The 22212-nt window shown below is 40.3% G+C and overlaps 1 protein-coding gene across 1 annotated transcript in view; it reads left to right on the forward strand.

Annotated features, from left to right (window-relative positions):
* Enpep (glutamyl aminopeptidase) overlaps positions 1–15770 on the forward strand; it is a 74718-nt gene extending 58948 nt beyond the window's left edge. Inside the window, exons 12-20 of the mRNA XM_075981355.1 lie at positions 479–612; positions 745–800; positions 3087–3237; positions 4895–4968; positions 5081–5185; positions 5277–5447; positions 6366–6506; positions 13616–13694; positions 14983–15770. Of these exons, the coding sequence (XP_075837470.1) occupies positions 479–612; positions 745–800; positions 3087–3237; positions 4895–4968; positions 5081–5185; positions 5277–5447; positions 6366–6506; positions 13616–13694; positions 14983–15135 (1064 nt within the window). The 3' untranslated portion in view covers positions 15136–15770. The remainder of the gene's footprint in view (positions 1–478; positions 613–744; positions 801–3086; positions 3238–4894; positions 4969–5080; positions 5186–5276; positions 5448–6365; positions 6507–13615; positions 13695–14982) is intronic.
* Positions 15771–22212: the final 6442 nt, after the last annotated feature.

A 22212-nucleotide genomic window follows, 5' to 3' on the forward strand; every position in this document is an offset into this window, starting at 1 on the left:
TGATTTTGAAAAGGTGTTCTTTAAAGGTTTGCATCTCAGCCCTTCCTTCTCCAGGTCGTCCTAATGACACAGCCTTTACACATTTAATCCATTACACTTGGGAATGTGTGGACTCCTCCTAGGAAGCATGGATTTCTTTGTGCTTGGGCATCGTTTTCTTTACTGCAGGACTGACCAACTTAGAGTTATTGCATTCATGTGGCAAGTTTCTGCCAGGGAGGAGTGTAAGTTACAAATGGCAGGATGCTTGTTGACATTACTTATTTCTTGTTCATCTCTCTCACTCCGGTGACATTCTAAAGTTAGGCAACTAAATAAGAATTAGGCTTAGGGGCTTTGGGTCCAAATCAAACTCTACTCTTTGAGCTAATATTGCTTTTCTTTCCTTTTTTTTTCCTTTTTGCCCTCTGGGTCTAATTTCTCTGTGTTTACAGTGTATGCAAACATGTTTCTCATTAGTGTTTATTTGCTACCACAGAAATCAATTTGACTTCTAGTCTTGGTGCAGAAGATTTTCTCAAAATAAACCCAGATCACATTGGATTTTACCGTGTAAATTATGAAGAAGTAACTTGGGACGAGATAGCCAGGACTCTCTCCTCAAACCACTTGGTAAGAGACAGCGTGGCTAGGAAGTGTTGTCGTTTTGTTCCAGTGAACAGCATTTTAAAGATGCTCTTTCTTTTTTTCTATGCTCTTTGCTTTTGAGAATCATGGCTTTTGCTTTTTTCCTTCCTCTTCCAGAGCTTCTCCGCTGCTGACCGTGCAAGTTTTATTGACGATGCTTTTGCTTTGGCAAGGTATGTCTCACGATGTGGTTGGGCCACTTACAATACCGTGAGTTTTCCCATACAACTTCAAAATTAATTACAACTGCACTTAAGTATGAAATTTTTTAAAAATTGAAAACATCCACAGTCTGTGTTTTAAACATTATTGTTATTTATGGGCCTCTTTTTAAAAAACTTCACCTGAACCTTATAGCAAATACTAATATTAGCTATTCACAGACACCCAAGCTTCCCCTTCCTATTTGCTGGCATGAGGTGTGATATATTCCCTATCAGGGTCTCTGGCTTGCTTAGTGATATTTTAAAATGACCAAAAGTGCATCTTAAACTGATGATATGGCTCAGAGGGTAAAGGTGGCTTTTGCCAAACCTGATGACCTGAGTTCGAGTCCCAGGACCCACATGATAGGAGAGAAGTAATTCCAAAATACTGCCCTCTGACCGCCACATGCATACAGTGGCAGGCCCATCCCCCTCAAATATAAATGACACTGTTTTAAAATATACCTTCATAACTTGATTTAATAGACATACAGTGTTTTAGTTTTGTGAGCCCACGCTTACTGTTAGATATTTTGGTCTAGAATTATGAATTTTTGTCTAAGTCACTGGGACAAGAAGAACAAGCCACAGTGCTCTTGCACTGGTGAGCATTTTGGAACTGTTTTGGAGAGTTGACTTTTCTTCAATGATCTGAGAGTGATCTGAACTTAGAGAGAGAAGCAACCTCTTGACGTTTTTCAGATCACCTAACCCTAATAATTTTTTATGAAGTTTCTCACTCTCTGCAGTAGCTAGAAACACAGCTGATTTGATTTCTTTGCTTTTCAGTAGCTTTGTCTAAGCATGAGGGTAGATGAGGATTCCTTAGGAAACCGCTTCTGGCTCCTCTGCCTGAATTGGGCATTATTCTGAGGTGCCCACTTTTTTTAAAACCATTGTACTGTATAATCATTGCTTATTAGTGTCCAAGAAATCCTCTTATGAGAATGGGCATCCAGACCCAACTCATTGCAATATGTGACTGTTGGAGTTATTGTTCAATACTTACTAGCCAATCAGATTGATGGCTCCTATTTTAAGCAGAAACATTTGACATGGACTCCTTAATAACATCAGAAGTCCAAAAATGTTGACCTTTTCCAAAGGGTTAAACAATAGACTTTTGTTTGTTTGTTTATTTATTTTTGATTTTCGAGATAGGGTTTCTCCGTGGTTTTTGGTTCCTGTCCTGGAATTATCTCTTGTAGACCAGGCTGGCCTCGAACTCAGAGATCCGCCTGCCTCTGCCTCTCAAGTGCTGGGATTAAAGGCGTGTGCCACCACCACCCGGCTAACAATAGACTTTTGAGCCTGACTAAAATCCTGGTTCAGTAGAAATTGGAGTCACCTTTTAACCTCTGTCTGGATCAATATCCTTATAGAAAACTAGAGGTGACTACACATTGTAAGTAATAAATGAGAAAATAGGTAGATGGGATGTAAAAGATGATCCTCCTTACAAGTTCTCGTCTATTACTTGACCAAGCATACACCTCAGCTTCTTAACAGCGAAGATGTGTTTCCAAAGCTCTCCTGAGTTGGACCTCTTCTGCAGTGTTCCCTGAACCTTACAGGGAAACATAGAGATGTCCAACTTAGAACTGCATGTTCAATCATCTCTTAATCTCAGTTCCTAGTACAGTCATGCATCTTCTTCATTCACCTTTGCTTACCACCTAGAGAGACGTCTCTAGTCAAGACTGCAAGTAGCATTTTCTGTGTGTATCAACATTCACAATGTTATGGACAAGTTTTCTAGCTAACGTTCTGTTCAAATATATCTGAACTGAACTTTCAGAAATATGTTTTCATAGTTTTCTGTGGTTCTGACTACCAGGGTACCAGGCAAGTGCCCCATCACTCAGCTTTGGCCCAAACTTTTCAGCTGAGTCTTAACAATAAGTGCAATTTTTATAAAGACATATTTTAGCTATGTACGTGTGTGTGTTTGTGTGTGTGTATGTGTTCACACATATGTGTGGGAGTCTGCAGAGGAGAGAAGAGAGCATCTGAAACCCTAGAGCTAGAATTGCAAGCAGATTGTGAGCCTCCTGACAGGGATGCGGAGAACTTAGGTTCTCTGCAAAAACAAGAAGTACTCATAATCACTAAGCCATCTCTCCAGCTGGTAAGTGCAGTTTTTTAATTGTTTGGTAGGATTGTAAGTAGCATGAACTGCTAGACTCGCCATACTGGTCCTTTCCACTTTAAGTCCGGGTTTCAGTTATTTGTTCTATGTGTTTTCTTTCTCAGAGCTAAACTTCTAGACTATGGGAAAGCGCTGAGTTTGACTCAGTATCTCAGATTAGAAGAGGATTTCTTGCCATGGCAGAGAGCCATTTCAGCCGTAACCTACATCATTAGCATGTTTGAAGCTGACACGGAGCTGTACCCCATGATAGAGGTAACATCGATGCTCTGAGAATACCACAAATGTAAATGTTCAGTAGACTGGGGTGGCTTCTAAGGAAAGGGACTCTTGCAGGCCATCTCTCCAACTCATGAAATAACAAGATGTGCGAGGACTTGTCTAATCAAAGTGGACAGATGGTCTGATCTTTTCCACTTTGAAGTGTTTCATATTTGTATTTCAGTATACCTCAGAAGAGTATACATTTTAGTATCAAAATGTATGACTATTTTATTTAAATTTATAGCATTTTAAACTATAAACTAAAACTACTTTCAGATGGACTTATCTGCTAAATTAGTATTCTTGACAAAATTTAACAAAATAAGAAAATCGTATTTTCTTACTCTCATCTCCACGTTGGGATTTTATTTTAAGTTTGTCATTTCTGTTTGTCTTTTCTTTCTAATTTCAATAGCACGTCAGCAGGCTGCTTGCAATTTTAAACAAATTCTGGATCCAAATCTGGCTATTTTGTGTATTAAATGAAAGATCTTTGAAAAAATGATTTGATATTTGTGAGGATTGGTTTCATTTGTGTACTAGGAACCATTAGTACTTGCCTGCCTGTGGTAATGGGATAGTGAGGACTCCTAAATTATCTTTGTAAATCTAAATAGCAATCACTTTTTAATATTTCATCAATGCTTAAACAGTCATCTTAGTATCAAAAGCATGTGAGGTGGTTTCTACTTATTACTATAATAAAGAAATAGTTGGGGTTTTTATTTCTGTTGCTGTGAAAAATACCCCAATAAAATCAATTTAAGGGAGAGGGTTTATTTGGTTCCCAATTCCAGGTTACTGTATGTCTTAGATAGGGTCTCTATTGCTGTGAAGAGACACCATGACCATGGTAACTCTTATAAAGGAAAACATTTACTTGAGGTGGCCACCTGGTTTCGAGGTTCAGTTCATTATCATCATGGTGGGGAGTAAGGCAGACATGGTGCTGGCTACATCTCGATCAGAAGGCAACAGGAAGTGGACTGTGGCACTGGGTGATATCTTGAGGATATATGAGACCTCAAACCCTGCCTCCACAGTGAAATATTTCCTCCAACAAGGCCACACCTCCTACTAATGCCATTCCTTATGAGATTATGGGGGGCAACTACGTTTAAACTGCCACACACTCCATTGCCAGGAAGTCAGGGTGGCAGGGACTTGAAGCAGCTTTTACATCCACAGTTAAGAGCAGAGAGCAAAGAACTAACGCGTGCTTGTGACTGCTCAGTTTACTTTCTCCACTCTTAACCTAGAATACCCTTCCTAGAAAATGGTGCCATGCACGGTGGGCTGGGTCTTCCCACATCAAATAATAGAACCAAGACAAATCCGCATAGACTTACCAGATCTAGACAGTCCCCCACTGAATCTCCCTTCTCAGGTGATTCGAGGTTGTGTCAAGTTGACAATCAAGCATCAAAGGCAGTCCCAGTCAATATTTTTAGAACAAATTGAGATGATGTCTATGTTTAGGACAGAAGGAAAGTTTAGCGCTGTAAAATGTGAACACCTTCTTTCTCTATGTGCTGGCCCAAGCTTCTCAAAACTAGTAGGACAGAGATTGCAGTGGGGAATTCTAAGTGACACAAAATGCAGATAGGAAGCAGGTTCTTACTCATGGTATATTCTGCTTCTATTTCAGACGTACTTCCAAAGTCAAGTGAAGCCCATTGCGGATTCTCTGGGATGGGAGGATACTGGAAGCCACATCCAAAAGTTATTCCTTACCTTTTACAAACTAATTTTTACTTAACATTTGTGTATTTGTGTTTTAAATTATGATGAAAATGTGCTAAGGCCCTGGCTCTGTGCTTGTTTGTTTTTTAAGGTTACTCCGTTCCTCTGTATTAGGATTTGCATGCAAGATGGGAGACGGAGATGCCTTGGCCAACGCCTCCAAGTTATTTGAGGACTGGGTACAAGAGGGAAAAAGGTGACTACTCATGTTGTTTGCTTGTCTAGAAGATTTCCATAGAGTTGGGAGTAAACACATGAAATTCCTGAAACATTGTTTCTTCTGGTAGCATTCCTGTAAATCTTCGGCTTCTGGTGTACCGCTACGGGATGCAGGACTCTGGCAATGAGAGATCATGGAACTATACTCTAGAGCAATACCAGAAAACCTCCCTAGCCCAAGAAAAAGAAAAATTGCTCTATGGGTTAGCTTCCGTCAAGGATGTTACTCTTTTGGCAAGGTAAGTTCTTCTGCTTGCTTTGTGGTGTTCGGGATTAAATCCAACCAAAGCGTTGTCCATGCCAGGCAAGTCTTCTAGTGTTACCATGTATACTTAGGTATAATTTATTTTATCATTCCTTTTTTGTTTGATTTTTGAGACAAGGTTTCTCTGTATAACTTTGACTGTGCTGGAACTCACTCTGTAGACCAGGCTGGTCTCAAACTCATGAGATCCAGCTGCCTCTTCCTCTTGAGTGCTGGGATTAAAGGTGTGTGCCACCACTCCCCAGGCTAGGTGTAATTTATTTTTAATTTTCTCTTTTTTAATTTTGTTTTTCAGGCAAGGTCTCACTGTAGATTAACATTGAGGCAATCTCACTGCCTCTACTTCCCACCAGGACTGCCATGTTTAATGTGTAATTTAAAATCAATTTTGGGGACTGGAGAGATGGCACAGCAGTTAGAGGCACTGACTGCTCTTTCAGGGGACCCTAGTCCATTCCCAGAAACCACAGAGTGACTCACAACTGCCTGCTAATTCGAGTCTCAGGGGAACTGATGCCCTCTTCTGGCTTCTATGGGCACCAGGCCCTCAAGTGATGCACAGACACACATGCAAGCATGTCCATACACATTTCATATTAGTTTAATTTTCAATAATAGCTGTAATATTTAATGTTAATTAGCTAAAATTATTAGATTTAAATGCTTATATTTTAGCGCTCCTCAAAATTAGAGGTTAGTCTTTAAAAACAGCTGAATACACTAATTTTTTTTCTAAAAAGCCTGTTCCCCCATTTGTCATATTTAATTCACTCTGTCAGGAGATCCTTCGAGAATTGAGCTGCTGGGATGAAAGCAGTGTGGTCCTGAAACTTACATGATGGTTAACAGTCAAAGTTCGTTTTGAAGCAGTTTTCTTCTTGTCTTCACTTAGGTATCTGGAAATGCTCAAAGACCCCGATATCATCAAAACCCAGGATGTGTTTACTGTCATCCGCTACATCTCCTACAACACCTATGGGAAGAGCATGGCCTGGAACTGGATACAACTCAACTGGGACTATCTGGTCGACAGGTGGGACAAGCGGATGATGGCTTCTTGTTCTCTTTGTTTGACACTCTCTGCAGGTGCCTTCTTTTTCTCTTCCGTGTACTTTCTTTGACTTCTGTACCATACCCAAAAGGCATATTGTCAGAGGTAAAGGACCAGAGCACTGTCCTTCCAGGTCTGTTGATTTTAAGCAGCATTCTTTTTTTGATGAAAGTTGCTGTTCCTAGCTATCAGCAAGATTCTGAGATCTGGAGAGAGAACTAAACTGCGCTAGGTTTTGTTTGACATATTTCTGCCCACTGTACTGATGGATACACAGCAAAATGTCAGACACATGTTTAGTTCTCAGGTACTGTTCACTGAGAACAGGGAGAGACATCCTGGAGCTGGGCTCCAAAGAGAACCCTGTGTCTCCAGAACTCATACATACAGCAACTTTCCATTTCTCCATTTTCTCCATTAACCAGATAATAAGCTAAATATTCCAAATGCGTATTAAAAGAGAACGCATTTCTTAGGCAATAGCACTTTGGGGGTGGGTGAGTGGAGATTTTTGCGTGTGCACCTCTCTCTCTCTCTCTCTCTCTCTCTCTCTCTCGTGTGTGTGTGTGTGTGTGTGTGTGTGTGTGGTTTGTTGGTACTGAGGACTGGAGGATCCAGTGCCTTCTCTCTGCAAAGCATAAAGCACACACTCTATGACTGACCTACCCTCATGCCTAGTAATAGCAGCTTGGAAAATGGGAACTACGGATGACAAGAAAACAGTAGAACAGACGAGAGATGTTTCCCCAAGCTTCTTATTTCTTTGGCCCCCATGCAGAGGATGTGCTGCCGTTCTTGGCTCTGGTCCTCTAAACGCATTGCTCAATTTCTGTTAAAAAGACATTTCTTTGGCTGAATATAAAATCGAAGAGAGACTAAATATATTTCCCTAATAAATGTGTACACATTAACGAAAGATCATTCTACCTGTAAGCCTCATGTTAGGAAATCTCTTTGTTGTCTGTATTAATCTTTCCTGTCAACAGTGGTTGGTAATTGCTGTCCTCTGAGAAACATAGCCACAGGGATGACTTTTAACCCCCTCTTCTTTCTTCTGCAATTCCCCACTGCCTTTGTGTCTATATTTCCTTTCTTTCTGAGATGCACAGCGTATCTCTCCCTCTCAACTAAAGTTTTCTACATTGCTTTTGTCTGTTGCTGATAGATTTTTGCTGTTTCTATTCTTGTAACTGGTGAGAGTAACTGTTCTTCCATTTCTTGTTTTGTTTTGCTTTTATCGAAACAGAATTTCTCTGTGTAACTGCCTTGGTTGTTCTGGAACTCACTATGTTGTCCAGGCTGGCCTTGAACTCAGAGATCTGCCTGCTTCTTCTGCCTCCCAAGTGTTGGGGTTAAAGATGTGTGTCATCACTGCCTAGCAATGTTCATCCATTTCTACATACTAGTCTGAGGACATATGCACATAGAAGTTCATATCCGTTGTTTATCAGTTTATAATTGTTTCAGTGAAAGGCTTGGTTTGGACTGAGTAAATCTATTCAACAAGAACGTGCTATCTGGGCATACAATTCCTCTTGTGTAAGGAGTACTTTCCATTTAGAAAGATGGATGCCTAATAATACCTATTGTGTATTTTTTGTTAGCTGAAAGACCACATGTCTATGTATGCTGCATGAAATTTATATAAATGAAGTGCAATGTTTGCTTCTAAATTCTTGTGAAAAGATAAAAATAGCTTTTGCTTATTATATGTCTTAGTAATTAATAAGTAGAAAAATAGGTTTTGCCTTGCTATGGAGACCATCTACATCTGACTTTAAAATAAGCATATTAGATTTTATAAACTAAACTGTTTTCCAAAGACAATGAATTGATTAACCATTGTCAGAGCTAGACTCACAAGCCTTGCCAAAAGGCTTTTAATATTTCTTCATTTTCTGATGCTCTAACTTTCATGAGATATTATTGCAGATGGCTCCAGCACACAGATCATACAATAACCACATGTCTTTTACACAAAAGGCAATATTAATTATGTTTGGTTTGAAGAAATAGAATTTTCCTGTGAAAGATTAATAAGACAAGCAAATTGAAATGAGCCAAGCTTTATTCAAATATTTCCAAACTTTTGAATCATTTCCAAATTTTCAGTTGTGTGGTGTTACTGCCTCTATTTCTGAAAAATTTATTGTTTCCCTCAAATAAATAATCTGTTTTTCTATTGAGCTTTTTCCATGTGACCTTTATAACTGCTGTTTGCCAGACCACTACTGTGCCCTCCAGCTTTAGCCTTAACCCCAAAGCCCAATATCTGTGAGAGATGACTCTTTGTTCCGGTGTCTTCTAAACCCTTAGCTGAAAACTGTGAAGCTCCATGAGCTCAATGGGTCTGTAGTGGGGTTTGTCCAAATTTGATTTGAGTTTGCTACAATTGAAAAAAAATCAATAATTTTGAAATAATGAAGATGATTTAAACATTTAAATATTATCTCAAAATAACTTAATAAGAACTCAATTATAAGTTTTGAATACATCAAAGTAATTTCTGTATGATGTAATATTAGGGTATATAAAAATGAAGTCAAAGAAGATGACCTCATGTAACTTTTTAAATTCTTATAGTTTTAGCCACTTTGATGAAGACACAGTATGTTTTCACCTATTTTCTGCACTTTATATTACATTGGGCCCCTGAGATAAACACATTATGCAGGTAGTGTTTACACAAGTATTTGGAGTTTTTATTTGATGTATGTGTTGCTATTTCACAAATATTTCTTCTAATTTTTAATTACTAAGAGTAAAACAACAATAATTCAGGAAGTAGAGGCCATTCAAAGAACAATGACTTGCAGTTAGCATCTGTTCTTGGGATTCGTAGCCTCTTTGCAACAACACATATTTCCTTCTTTTTGCTTCCTGTCTTCCCCTTACAAAACTGATAGGTGTGGTTCTTCAGAAGCTGCAGGCAATAATAAGAATATATAAGTAATCTATAATAGAATCAGCCATAAGTAATTTCTGCTGTCACGTCAGGGTTCACTCCTGAGTCATTTCTCCATGGCTGCTGGCTTGATACACAGAGTCACGCCGTCCACAGGATTTTATGATTCATTCTTCTTATAATATATTGCTACTGAAAGAAAGGACATTGCGATTTCTGATAACTGACATTTTAGAGTAACTGCCCATTTTCCCCGTATGTTCCTATACTGTGTTGTTCTTAAATATCCTCATTAATACCTCATTTTGTTTCTATGTTTTTAATTTAAATTTTTTTCCTATTTTATGTTTACTGGTGTTTTGACTGTGTGTATGTATGTGCACCACATGCAATGTCTGGTGCCTGGGAAGGTCAGAAGGTGGTGTCAGAGCCCCTGGAAATGGAACCTCTATGAGGGTGTTAGGAATTATACCTTGGTCTTCTAGAAGAACAGCAAGTGTTCTTAATTGCTGAACCATTTCTCTCACCCCTAAAACATCATTTTATTTATTTATTTATATTTTATATGTGTTGATGTTTTGCCTGCCTGAATGTCTATGTAAGGCTGTCTGATTCCCTGGAATTGGAACCCCAGACAGTTGTGAGCTGTCATGTGAGTAGTGGGAATTGAACGGGGCTTTCTGGAAGAGCAACCAGTGCTTTTAACCACTGAACTATGTATCCAGCCCCCTAAAATATCATTTTAAGTTAAATTCTTTGGTTAGTAAGTCATGTAACACACATGCTTTGTGTTAGATTCGATAACTGGCATTTGGGCTGCAATAAGAAATGGACCTCGCAGAACCTCAGTCTTTGGTGAGAGCAATATTAAGTCAAGAATTATTAAAACTAGCAAGATTAGATCAAGAATTTCGCAAATACATGCACACAACTACCCAGAAAAGAAATTCGGAGTACACTAAAATAGTGCAAAGAGGAAACTAACCAGCTTGAAAGAAGTTGGAAGTGAGGTCTGCCTAAGGAAGTACTAACTGAATTGAAGGAAGGGCAGGAATGAGTTAGGTAAACAGAAGCAGAAGTATCTTGGCTGAGACTACCAGGAAAGAAAGGGATAACCATTAAAAGGAGTAGAGTCATGTTAAAATCTGACTTTTATTCTAAGAGCAACGACAAGACGTTTGTAAGAAAGTCAAACAATGGTTTCATGTTGAGATTGAGTGCTTCCACCCGTGACGGGGAAGCATGGGCACTGGTGAGATCAGAGTGGAGTTGAGAAACACACTTAACTTCTGCAGCAGTCCCAGCAAAGACAGTGGTCAGCTGGCAGCAAAAGACAGTGATAAACTGGCCCGTAAAGTGATGGTGGTGAAGGACTCACAGAATACGGGGAGTTGGAAAACAAAAGAGGAAGTGAGGGAATAAGGGTGATGCTTCCGTTTCTGGCAAGATTCAGCTTGCTATGTATGTGTTTATGGTTTTCTCTTAAGGGCAAGAGGGGAGGTTTTTTTTTTTTTTTCCAAGACAGGTATCTTGTCAGATGCCACTTAGAATTCAAGTAAATTGGGGGCTGGAGAGATGGCTCAGAGGTTAAGAGCATTGACTGCTCTTCCAAAGGTCCTGAGTTCAATTCCCAGCAACCACATGGTGGCTCACAACCATCTGTAATGAGATCTTGTGCCCTCTTCTGGCCTGCAGGCATACACACAGACAGAATATTGTATACATAATAAATAAATATTTTTTAAAAAAAGAATTTAACTAAATTGAAGATAAAAAGTCAGTTAGTTTTACTGATAAAAACAATGTACTTACATAAAATTAGTGATCTCGGAAAGCAGTGTTTAGGGCTAGAGAAACTGTCCAGCAGTTAAGAGTACTTAACTCTTCTTGCCAAAGAGCTGAATTCAGTTCCTAGCTCTCGCTTCAAGAAGCTCACAATTACCCATAATTCCAGCTCCAGAGGGAGCTAATGGCTGGTCCCCATAGGCACCTACACTCATGCAATACCACCCCCAATGTACACATCATTAACAATAGTAAAAATGGAGCTTTATTAAAATGAGTATTCTAGAGAAGTGATGAGGGGTGACTCCAAGTGAACAGAGCCCACAAGAGTCTGTAGCAAAATGTGATGGAAAAGTTTGACAAATACAGAAGGAGCGACAAATCAGAGAAATGCCAGATTAAAAGGGAGGAGCCTTCCTTCTCTTCTTTTTTAAAAATTTTATTATTATTATTATTAGCTATTATTTTACATGTATTGGTGTTTTGCCTGCATGTATGTCTGTGTCAGGGTGTCAAGATCCCTGTAACTGGAGCCACAGACAGTTGTGAGCTGCCATGTGGGTGCTGGGAAACAAACCCCGGTCCTCTGGAAGAGCAGCCAGTGCTCTTCACTGCTGAGCCATCTCTCCTGCCCCCCTTTCTTCTTTTGTATATTGACGGTATTTTCGTGTACCTAATATATTTAAATACTGATGAAAAAGTCCCGGTATGTGAAAGAAAACAAAGTTGTTAGGTTTTTTTTTTTTTTTTTGTAGAGTTGTTTTTTAAGTAGGAAAACCAGAATCAAAGCTCAGGGACACGGGAGCATGTAGGAGTTACTTTGTGTTTTGTCTCTACAGTGGAAGGCAAAGACATCTCTAGGGGAGGGGAAAGGGAGGAACAAGGTTTAGAGGTTGGAAGTGAGAGAGTGTTTGAAAGAGCAGACTGATGGACAATGAATGTGGTGCCTGGGGAAATGGAAAAGGACTATTAATGAAGAGATTACCGTTTGAATTTAAATCCGTGAATGTTCAACGAGACAATACTGGGCGAGTCTGGTGACTCCTCAAGCCAGAACCTGACCAACTGAGAGAAACTGAGAAGATGAACAGCTGATTTCATCCCAAGTTATGGTTTTGCTAGACAAGAATTATTACAATACAAGGCAACTTAGGGTTTAATTAAAAATGTGATTGAGGGGGCTGGAGAGATGGCTCAGAGGTTAAGAGCATTGCCTGCTCTTCCAAAGGTCCTGAGTTCAATTCCTAGCAACCACATGGTGGCTTACAACCATCTGTAAAGCGGTCTGGTGCCCTCTTCCGGCCTGCAGGCATACACACAGACAGAATATTGTATACATAATAAATAAATAATATAAATATTTAAAAAATGTGATTGAGCATGAAACCATTACATCTCAACTACATAAATAAATACCTGGAGAGTAAAAGGAAGGTCTTGTGGTCCAGTAGAAACTGGCATTGGAGAGTCAATGGACCAGAAGTCTAGGCTAGGCTTAGAATTGTCAGGGTGAAAACTGAAAAGCCTATTTTGTTGTAGACAGCACACGAATCGATACTTCGGATGTGGGTTTAAAGTGACTTCAAGGCATTATGAGAATTGGATGCCTAAAGCGGAACCTAGAAACCATCAGTGCAAATATGCTCAGAACACTAAGGAGATAACATTGCAGGGATCATGTGGGGATGACTCAGCATGGTGGCACAGCTTGGAGTAGAGAGAAAGACTAGCAGAGACATCGGTGCCATTGTGTGCCTTACAGGGAAGCAAGTAAGCGGGAGGAGAAGAGATGTATAGAGTGGGGGCAGAGAAAAGGTTTGGAAAGCAAGCACTCCGGAAGCCAGAGGCTGTACTTCCTGCCAAGGGCGGAAGTGTTTGTGAAGAAGGCAGACAGTGTCACTTTATGATCTAGTTTGACATCTCGCTTAGTTTGCGTTTTATTACTAAGCATTAGGTTGCACATCTGTACCGAGTTCTGAGGTAGGCTGAGAAGCACTGTCGTTATCTGCGTATCCAGGAGGAATGAAAATATTTGGGGGATACAACAAGCAGTCTACCATGTCTGAGAAATGGTATGAAATCTATATGCAAGACGAAGTATGGACTTTATGGACAGCACTCGTGAATATGATTATAAAAGTGTTGGCTTTTAAATGTTTATAGATTGTATATGTGCATTGGTCAAAAGATGTCTTTTAGGAGTTGTTTTTTTTTTTTCTTTCCAGTGTGAAATTTGAGGATTGAACTCAGGTCTCAGACTCGCATGGCAGGCACTTTTCTTCTCTGAGCCATTATCATATTTTATTAATGTGTTTAACTACTTCACACCCACACCTAAACCTTTTTCATATAGAAAAAAGAGATTTCAGGCTCAGACACTAATATTCTGTTTCTTCTACAGATTCACAATCAATGACAGATACCTTGGCCGGATCGTCACCATTGCTGAGCCCTTCAACACAGAGCTGCAGCTCTGGCAGGTATGGGGGCAGATCCCCTTCTGCTTGTCTAGGAAGGAACAAGCTTAAGCTTTTCTCCCACAGGGATGTGGTAATTTCTCCAATCAAATCCCAGACACAAGAAGAAAGAGAAACCCCTCATATCGAACCAATTATATGCCACTTTTTTACTAACCTGCAAAGTGATCCAAATGACAAACAACTTTAAAAACTGAGAAATGGAGCCAAGCGGTGGTGGCACACGCCTTTAATCCCAGTGCTCAGAAGGCAGAGACAGACAGATCTCTGTGAGTTCGAGGCCAGCCTGGTGTACAGAGCGAGTTCCAGGATAGGCTTCAAAGCTACAGAAAAACCCTGTTTCCAAAAAACTAAAAAACAAATAGACAGGAAAACAAAACAAAACAAACAAAAAATATGAGAAATGGAAGGCCCGGGAAGGCTGGGGCAGGCTGGGACAGGCTGGGACAGATTGGGTCAGGCTGGGGAAGCTGGGACAGGCTGGGGAAGGCTGGGACAGGCTGGGGCAGGCTGGGACAGCTGGGACAGGCTGGGACAGGCTGGAGAAGGCTGGGGCATCTGGGACAGGATGGGGAAGGCTGGGACAGGATGACAGAAGGGCGTGGAGTGGGTCTTCCTATTCAGGTAGCTGCTGGTGACTCTGGAATAAGTTGGTTGAGATTTGAGTCCACTCAGAATTGATAGTTTGGGAATTTTGAAAGGAATCTTAAATCGCTGACATCTCAGTGAAGAAAAAAGTATGTCCATTAACACAGGACAAAAAGAGATGTCCTGAAGTCTCCATGTCTGTGCATTAGAGGAGATGTTTAGCTTCTTGCATATGGTAAGAAACAAAATAATTCTTAGTTTTGAAAATGGCAGATAATACTCTGGTTCAGTTTTTTGGGGGGGTGGAGCTTGGAGAGTAGGCAAAAGTATAGAACTATGGTGAAGACAGACTTTCCCTACATTCATTTAGGAAATAAACTGAAAGTATAGGAAATTCTCCAGACCCCTGGAGAAAAATCCATCATGCTACAGGCCACATTGTCCATGGGACACTTTGGGAAAGGCACGGACAACAGAGAAATCCCCAGAGGTGGCCATGGTAACCACAGCATGATGCCCTCCTTCCCTATCTTAGCCTCTTCTGGCTAAACAGGTTCTCAGGGCCCAAAGCCAAGAGGAGCGATTGCTCACGTGTCTGGCAGGCTCCATTCCCCATAGGAAGAAACAAAGCCAGTTTCTAAATGGAATTCCTGAAGAGGCGGCCTTCCGCTGGGTCTCCTGATAATTTCCTTCTCTCTTCTAGATGCAGAGCTTCTTCGCAAAATACCCAAATGCTGGAGCTGGAGCACAGCCGAGAGAGCAAGTGCTGGAGACGGTGAAAAACAATATTGAGTGGGTAAAAGAAAACAGACAGTCCATAAGCCAGTGGTTTAACAACCTGCCGAAGGACGGCTAAGGTACTTCATCTTGTGAATCAGCCGTGCCATGGAGCCCGAGGTGGCCTGGTCTACAGACTGCAGAGGGAGCCTTCGAAACGGGTTCTGCTTGTGCTAAGAACTGTGTTTATGTCTCGCAAATCTGTTAAATTATTCCTCTTTGTTTTTCGAAGGAAGATACTAATAGAGTATTTCATATACTCAGGGATTTCTCCTAAGTGTACTTCACAGGGATGTCTTTACAAACTGAAGGGTTTAATAGTCACATTAATATCTTTAAATATCATTCCTTGTATCTTAAATCTGTGAAAATAGAACAATTTGGTCCTAGCTTTACATTTTTAGTACCAAAGAAACACCACTTAATCTTCTCTCTTGATTGATTTTTAAAGTTTAAATACCAGTACTTGCGGGACATATTGCCATCTTAATCTTTATTTTATTATTCAGAATTACATAGACCTAATATCATTTTATTCACATATGTCTCACTGCCTTAAATCCTACCAAAGTAACCTTGGCTTAATTTTTGCTCAAGGATTGAATGAACAAGCCAAAGAAATGATTGACTGTTGCCTTTGCTCTTACTAAATCAATCAGACGATGCTGTATTCTTTTTTAAAAAAATAAAGTTAAATTATTGCCTTGAAAAAAATTGTTTCCCAGTGTCCCCTTGCTCTGAAGTATACATAATGGCGGCATTCCCCAAATAGTTTAGCACATTATAAGTATGCATCGAGAACCTGGCCTTGGTCACGCATGATGCTCTTTCATCTCTCTTGATGCATACAAAGCTCTGTCAAATGCGCTATGAAATTAGCGGGAATGGGGAGCTTAACTGTGCTCTGCAGATTTGATAGGGAGAAAGGAAAGTAGTTGGAAGCTGTTCAGGAGGGAGAGAAGGCCGATTATTCTACCAAAGCAAAAGGGCTTAAAATCTAGCTTTGCCCTCCCGAGCAACAAAAGTGTGAAAACAGAGAAACTTGAGATTGTCTCCAGCACAGATGCATGTATAAGAGCATGTCTTCTTATACGGAAATTTTACCCAGACACCTTTAAATCCAAACCCATATATAACACCACTACATGTAACATCTCTACATGTAGGCCAATGAGATGGCTCAGCCTGCCAGCCCGCATTCCATCCACACGGGGTAAAGGAACTCCTGCAGCTTATGCCCTGGCCTTCAGACATGTGCTGTGGCGTGTGTGTGTGCTCACGAGCATGCGTACACATACACATACTAAATTAAAAGATAAAAATTTTAATTTATGTGCGTGACTGAAAGAAAGACATCAGTTTCATAGAAGCTGGTGGCCATGGTCTATTGACTGTGGCCCTTGATGCCCAGTAGCTCACAATGGCAGTCCAAGAGGCAGAACAGACCGAATTTCTTCCTTTCCATCTGTTCCATTCAGACAAAGTCTACGTTTACTTGGAAAATTCAAGATTGGTGGGGCTGGAAAGATGGCTCAGCGGTTAAGAGCATTGCCTGCTCTTCCAAAGGTCCTGAGTTCAATTCCCAGCAACCACATGGTGGCTCACAACCATCTATAATGAGGTCTGGTGCCTTCTTCTGGCCTGTAGGCATACACATAGACAGAATATTGTATACATAATAAATAAAAAAATTAAAAAATAGAAGCCCTGACCCTTTAAAAAAATTCAAGATTAGTTTGATGACAATGGAGGCACATGTGCACAATAAAAAATATTGGCTTTCACTTTATTTACACAACATACCCCAAGCCCATACTCCAGTGCTGTGCTGATAGCTACCTGTGATCCACAAGTGGCATAGCCGTGGGGACGAGAAAAGCAGGGCGGAACGGATGCGGATGGACTTCAGAACCCTTGTTTTGTCCTGACACTTCTTTGGAACATCTTTACGTATTAAATTGCCACAGATAAATCTAAAACATTTATTCCCTCGTGGCGATATGATCTCAAGATTGGTTAAACAGTGTTCATTCGCACAGGGTCACCCTTCAAACGCTGCAGTACTTTATCCTTCTCTGCACAGCTGGGATGAGATGCTGGGCTTGTACTTCTTAGTCTTCACACAGCTCAGGTGCCACAGCTGATGTGTACCTGCGTGGAGTTTGGTAGATAGTAATCAAAGGGGTCATTCTTTTCATGGCAGTGGGGAGATAGGGGTGTCAAGGAAAAACATGAGTTGGTAGTCTCTGAACTCTGACCCCTCCACCCTCACCTCCAATCCCCTCAACCCCCGGTCCCCTCCCCTCCCCCCACTTCTCCTTACCTCCACCCCTAGTCCCTTAAACCTCCCTGTTCTCCCCCACTGCCACCCCCACTCCCAGCCCCAGTTCCCTCAACTCTGACTTCTCACCCACCCCCAGTTCCCTTAACCCCCCATTTCTTCCTCACTCCCACTCGCACTTGGTCTCCAGTTGGTGGCACTGTCTAGGAAGGCTTGGGAGGTGTGGCCTTGTTGAAGGAGGTGTATCACTGGAGGAAGGTTTTAAGAGTTGAAAGTCTCAGGCCATCTTCAGTTTCCTTTCTCTGTTTCATTCTTGTGGTCTGAGATGTGAGCCCTCAGCTGCTCCAGCCACCACAAGTGCCACCTGCTGCCTCTGTTCGACCATCAAGGACTCTAACCACCTGGAGTTAGAGTAAAACCCAAATAAACTCTTTCGTTTATAAGTTGCCTTGGTCATGGTGCTTCATCAGAGCAAAAGAAAAGAAATGAAGACAGGAACATTTACAAAATATGGTGGAAAGATTGTTCCCTGTGGTAAAGGGGAAAAGAACTAGAGCAATATCTGACTTCTAGAACACGATATGTCTGTTTATTGATAGGCATTCCTGCCTGAGATGCCTCCAACCCTGACTGCCCCAGCTCTGCAGCTCTTAAACATAGGGTCACCAAATGGAGGGAAGTCTATTTATAGGAATGTTTCCGGGGGGGGTGGTGGTAATGTTCAATCTCCACACAAATCTTTATAAATGGATATTCATAGAAGTTTTATTCAAAATAGCCAAAAAGTGAATATTAGTTCAAATATTCATCCATTAATAAAACACAGCATAACTGTAAAGTGGGCTACAATTTAAGCATATTATTCTGCATCTAGATCTAGCTGCCCATATGCCATATGGATATACCGTTGATCTTTGAAATATGTAGGCCTATTAATCTCTACATTAAAGCTCATTTAATACATTGAGTTATTTTTTTCAATTTTAGTGAAAAAAGACCCTGCAAAGCATTTATCTATCTATCTATCTATCTATCTATCTATCTATCTATCTATCTATCTATATCACATATATGTGCATATATATTTATATGACAAGTGCTATGTTAAAGAAATCCTGAAGGCTAAAAGAAAGGTCCAATAAGCATGAAAGGGAGGAAAAATAGCAGTGGCAGGGAAGGGAGAGAGTGGAAAAAAGCTGAAAGTATTGTTATAATTATCAGCATATATTTATGTGTAGATATGATGACTCATTTCATTTGTTTTCCAATAATTTATTTCCTGTTAGGGAAAACACAGTCATTTGTTTTTCCCTCTATTTTAAAACCAAGTGAAATAGTTTGTTGATCTGTTTTCCACTGCTTGACAGCATAGTTGAAAAAAATCTACTTAAAGGAGGTTTGTCTCAGCTTCCTGTGCCTGGTTATCCGGCCAGGTTGTTTTGGGACCTGTGGTAAGGCAGAAAAACAAGGCAGAAAGACTTGGTGGAGAGGGCTACTTACCTCCTTGTGGACAGGACAGTTGAGGTCAGGGAAGATGGCCAGAATCCCAAGATCCACTTTAAGGGTATGTCCCAATGAGTTGTGTCCTCCAACTGGGTTCCACCTCCGGAAGCTCCCACAAACTCCCAAAAGTAGGGAAACAAACTTTCAACACATGAGTTTGTGGGGGACATTTTAAGGTTCCCACCATAACAGATGGTGGGATGGTAGCTGAGCACAATGCTATTTTGTTATCATTAAAGCACAGTCTATCAATCACTGAAATTCCATGGAAAAACTAATGAAGGAACTTCCCTCCCCCAAACTAGTAAACAGAGCACAGGAAGGACCAAGAAACACAATGAAGCAAGACAGCACATAGCCTGAAGGACTGGCTGATCCATTTAACCATGTGTCGTATTAAATCAAGTATTTTGAAATGCCCAGGGAGAATTTTTATTTCCATGACAGGTACCATTTTTTTTTCTCTAAATCTACAGTACATTACTTTTCGATGAGAAAGAGAAAGACTGTCAGTTGCAAAGCCGGATTGTATATCCCCGAATCCACACACTTTTCTGGAATGTACATAATCATCCAAGTTCACAAACATGGTCTTCTACGGCTCTTAGCTGGCACAAAGTCCAGGGGTAAAGATGTGTTCAACATAGATTTTTGGAAATAGTTATGGCTCTTGTTTTCCAAGCATGTGTCATCTAACCGGTGACCCCTCAACCAGAGTGGCCTCTTTCAGTTTTCCTCACTTGACCGCTTTCTTTACTCTATCAAAAGCAAAGTCACTGAAGGAGGAGGTCAGTAGCAGTCAGGGGCAAAATACTACACCAGCGACAGGTCAGTGCCTGCTTAAGCGCATGGGCAATGCTTTCTACTTGTGTGCTGGGCTCTATCATTATTCCACTCCACAAGGCATTCTTTCTCTTCTGTTATCAGTATTTGATTTTCTTCTCTCTCTATCAGTAGGGAAATGTACCATTGTTCTTCCAAAAGGGAGAACAAAACAACAAAGTTTTCATAGCATCTTTACCAGGTCTTGATGTATCTTTACCACAAAATTTCTCTAATGAGTTGTTGACACTCACCTGAGATCTCACCGAGCCCATTCTATGAGGGCTTTGATCTCAGTGATCTGCTAAAACTATATTTGCTGAGGTAAGCCATCTAACGTCAGTCGTGAATTGTTGAGACAATTGTGCAGAAAGTCCAAGTTATAATGTACGAGTAGAGTGTTAACTGACAACTGGCTAATATAAAGCCAAACTCAGAATATTAAAATGAATGACGTATATGCTTCAGAAAACTCCGACTCCAATATTATTTTAGTGGCAATCTTGTAAGTGTTATCAAACCAGAATGGCTTTGAATATAGATATTCTTCCTTGTTATTTAAGAACATGATCAACTAGAGACCATGTTGGCAAATACTTATGAAAGCTCAAATGCAGCCGTCAAGATAGAAATCAGTCTGAGAGTTGTGCCAAGGTAAGGGTGATCCACATAAATAATTCTCCATCCATTTGCTCTAATGCATAGAACAATTAGTAAAGTTTCCCAAATTACAGGACACAGAGGAGGACTCCAATTTTTTAAAAAGCTATACAAAACATGATTAAGCTTTCTTCTTGGTCATTTCCCCTTGGAAGAGAGAAATGAAACAGCTCTTGATAAAGTAATATGTAATCTATAACTTTCATCAATACATCTTTGCAACTGACACTTCTAGATCAATTGAATATGTACTCTAATTGGAGGATCATGTGTTAAAATTGTAATAATGATTATGCCTGAGCAGTCAGAATGACTGATTCTCACCCAAGGAATTAAAGGTCCAGATCTAAATATCAATAAAGGATCAAATAAATGTATGCTTTTGTAAAATATTTACTTGCAATCTAATGAGAAATGATGTTCCAACTTTTCAAAACATCCAAACTTGAGGCTTATCGAGAAGGAAGCCATAAAAGTTTAGGCAAAGCATCAAATAGACTAACAGGGCCATAATTGGGGGGTAAAGAAAAGGCTGTGATTTTGGTCTTTCTTTTAAAAGCAGATGATAAACTATGCTCTAAATCCAACCAAGATTAGTCAATAATTACACATAAAATATCAAAGTTTGGCTCCAACGTTAGAATCAAACGTGCACTCATGAAATTAAAGCAGAACAGAGAAGCAGAAGACCTACAACATTTAGAAGAGTTAGCCTTGTTTATATGGCTGAGACCTACGGTTCAGCCGGAATCAACTCTTTGAACTTACCCTAAATTCATGCTTCAAGTTACTCTACCCTAAAATATATCCTACATCTTGGTTTTGATTTACAAGCTAAGAGTTTTACATAGAAACTTCCTTTGTGCGTGTGTGTGTGTGTGTGTGTGTGTGTGTGTGTTGGTATTAGAGAGAAGAGGTGTCTTATTTAGGGGTATTAAGGTGCACAACTTAATATAACAAGACCTTATGTGTATGCTTTGGATTCACATGCCACTTGACCTTTTCGGTTTACTCCTTCTATATTGGTGGGACAAAAATAATTTTGTCACATTGCTGAGGGAAATAATGTAACAGTAAGAAAGATTTCTTTTGACTCATGGCTTCATAGGTCTCAGTCTACAATCACTTGGCCCCATTGCTTCTGGCCCCAAACATGGCAAGGCAGAATTTCTTAGTTGATTATATATAATAAAGAAGATTTCTGTGATAAACGCTGATGAAGGTGGTGCCTATGTGGTCCAAATGCTTGCCCAAATCCTATCAGCTGGCATGCAAGCCTGGAGCACTTGGGCCTTTGGGGGGAACATTTCATATCCAAATCATAAAATTCCTCTCAAAGGTCCATGTCTATTTTGATGCAGAAATGTCTTTATTCTTTCTCCAAGAGTCCCAACCCTAAACAATTCTGACATTGCTTGAATGTCCAAGTACAAGATCTCTTCCAAGACTCAAGTCAAATTTTAAGCTGTGAGTCTCTGGGAAATTAAACAATTTATATATGCCAGAAGTACAATGTCACAGAGAAAATGTTCTCATCTAAAAGGGAGCAACTGGGTTATAGGAAAGAAGAGATCAAAGCAAAGCTAAAACCCGAAGGACAAACATTAAATCATAGTCTAGCACCTAAGGTACACACAGGATAGCATAGCGAATGTTCCAACGGGCTTGACCCTTCTACCACAACAGGTTTTCTCTTAAGCTACTCTCCTCCCTGGCTATGCTTGCTTCAGCAGATAGTCCACATCCCTAGCATTTCTATCTCCCTGGGGTCTCCATTACATCTCTGTCTTCATTCTAATCACTTCCTATGTCTTTGGGGTTACCTAAAGGAATCTTCTCCTTGATACACATTGCCTGGCCTCCTAGGTCTTCCTTTGAAAACTAGGTGGA

Source organism: Microtus pennsylvanicus, chromosome 7, assembly GCF_037038515.1.
Source record: "Microtus pennsylvanicus isolate mMicPen1 chromosome 7, mMicPen1.hap1, whole genome shotgun sequence".
NCBI lineage: Eukaryota > Metazoa > Chordata > Mammalia > Rodentia > Cricetidae > Microtus > Microtus pennsylvanicus.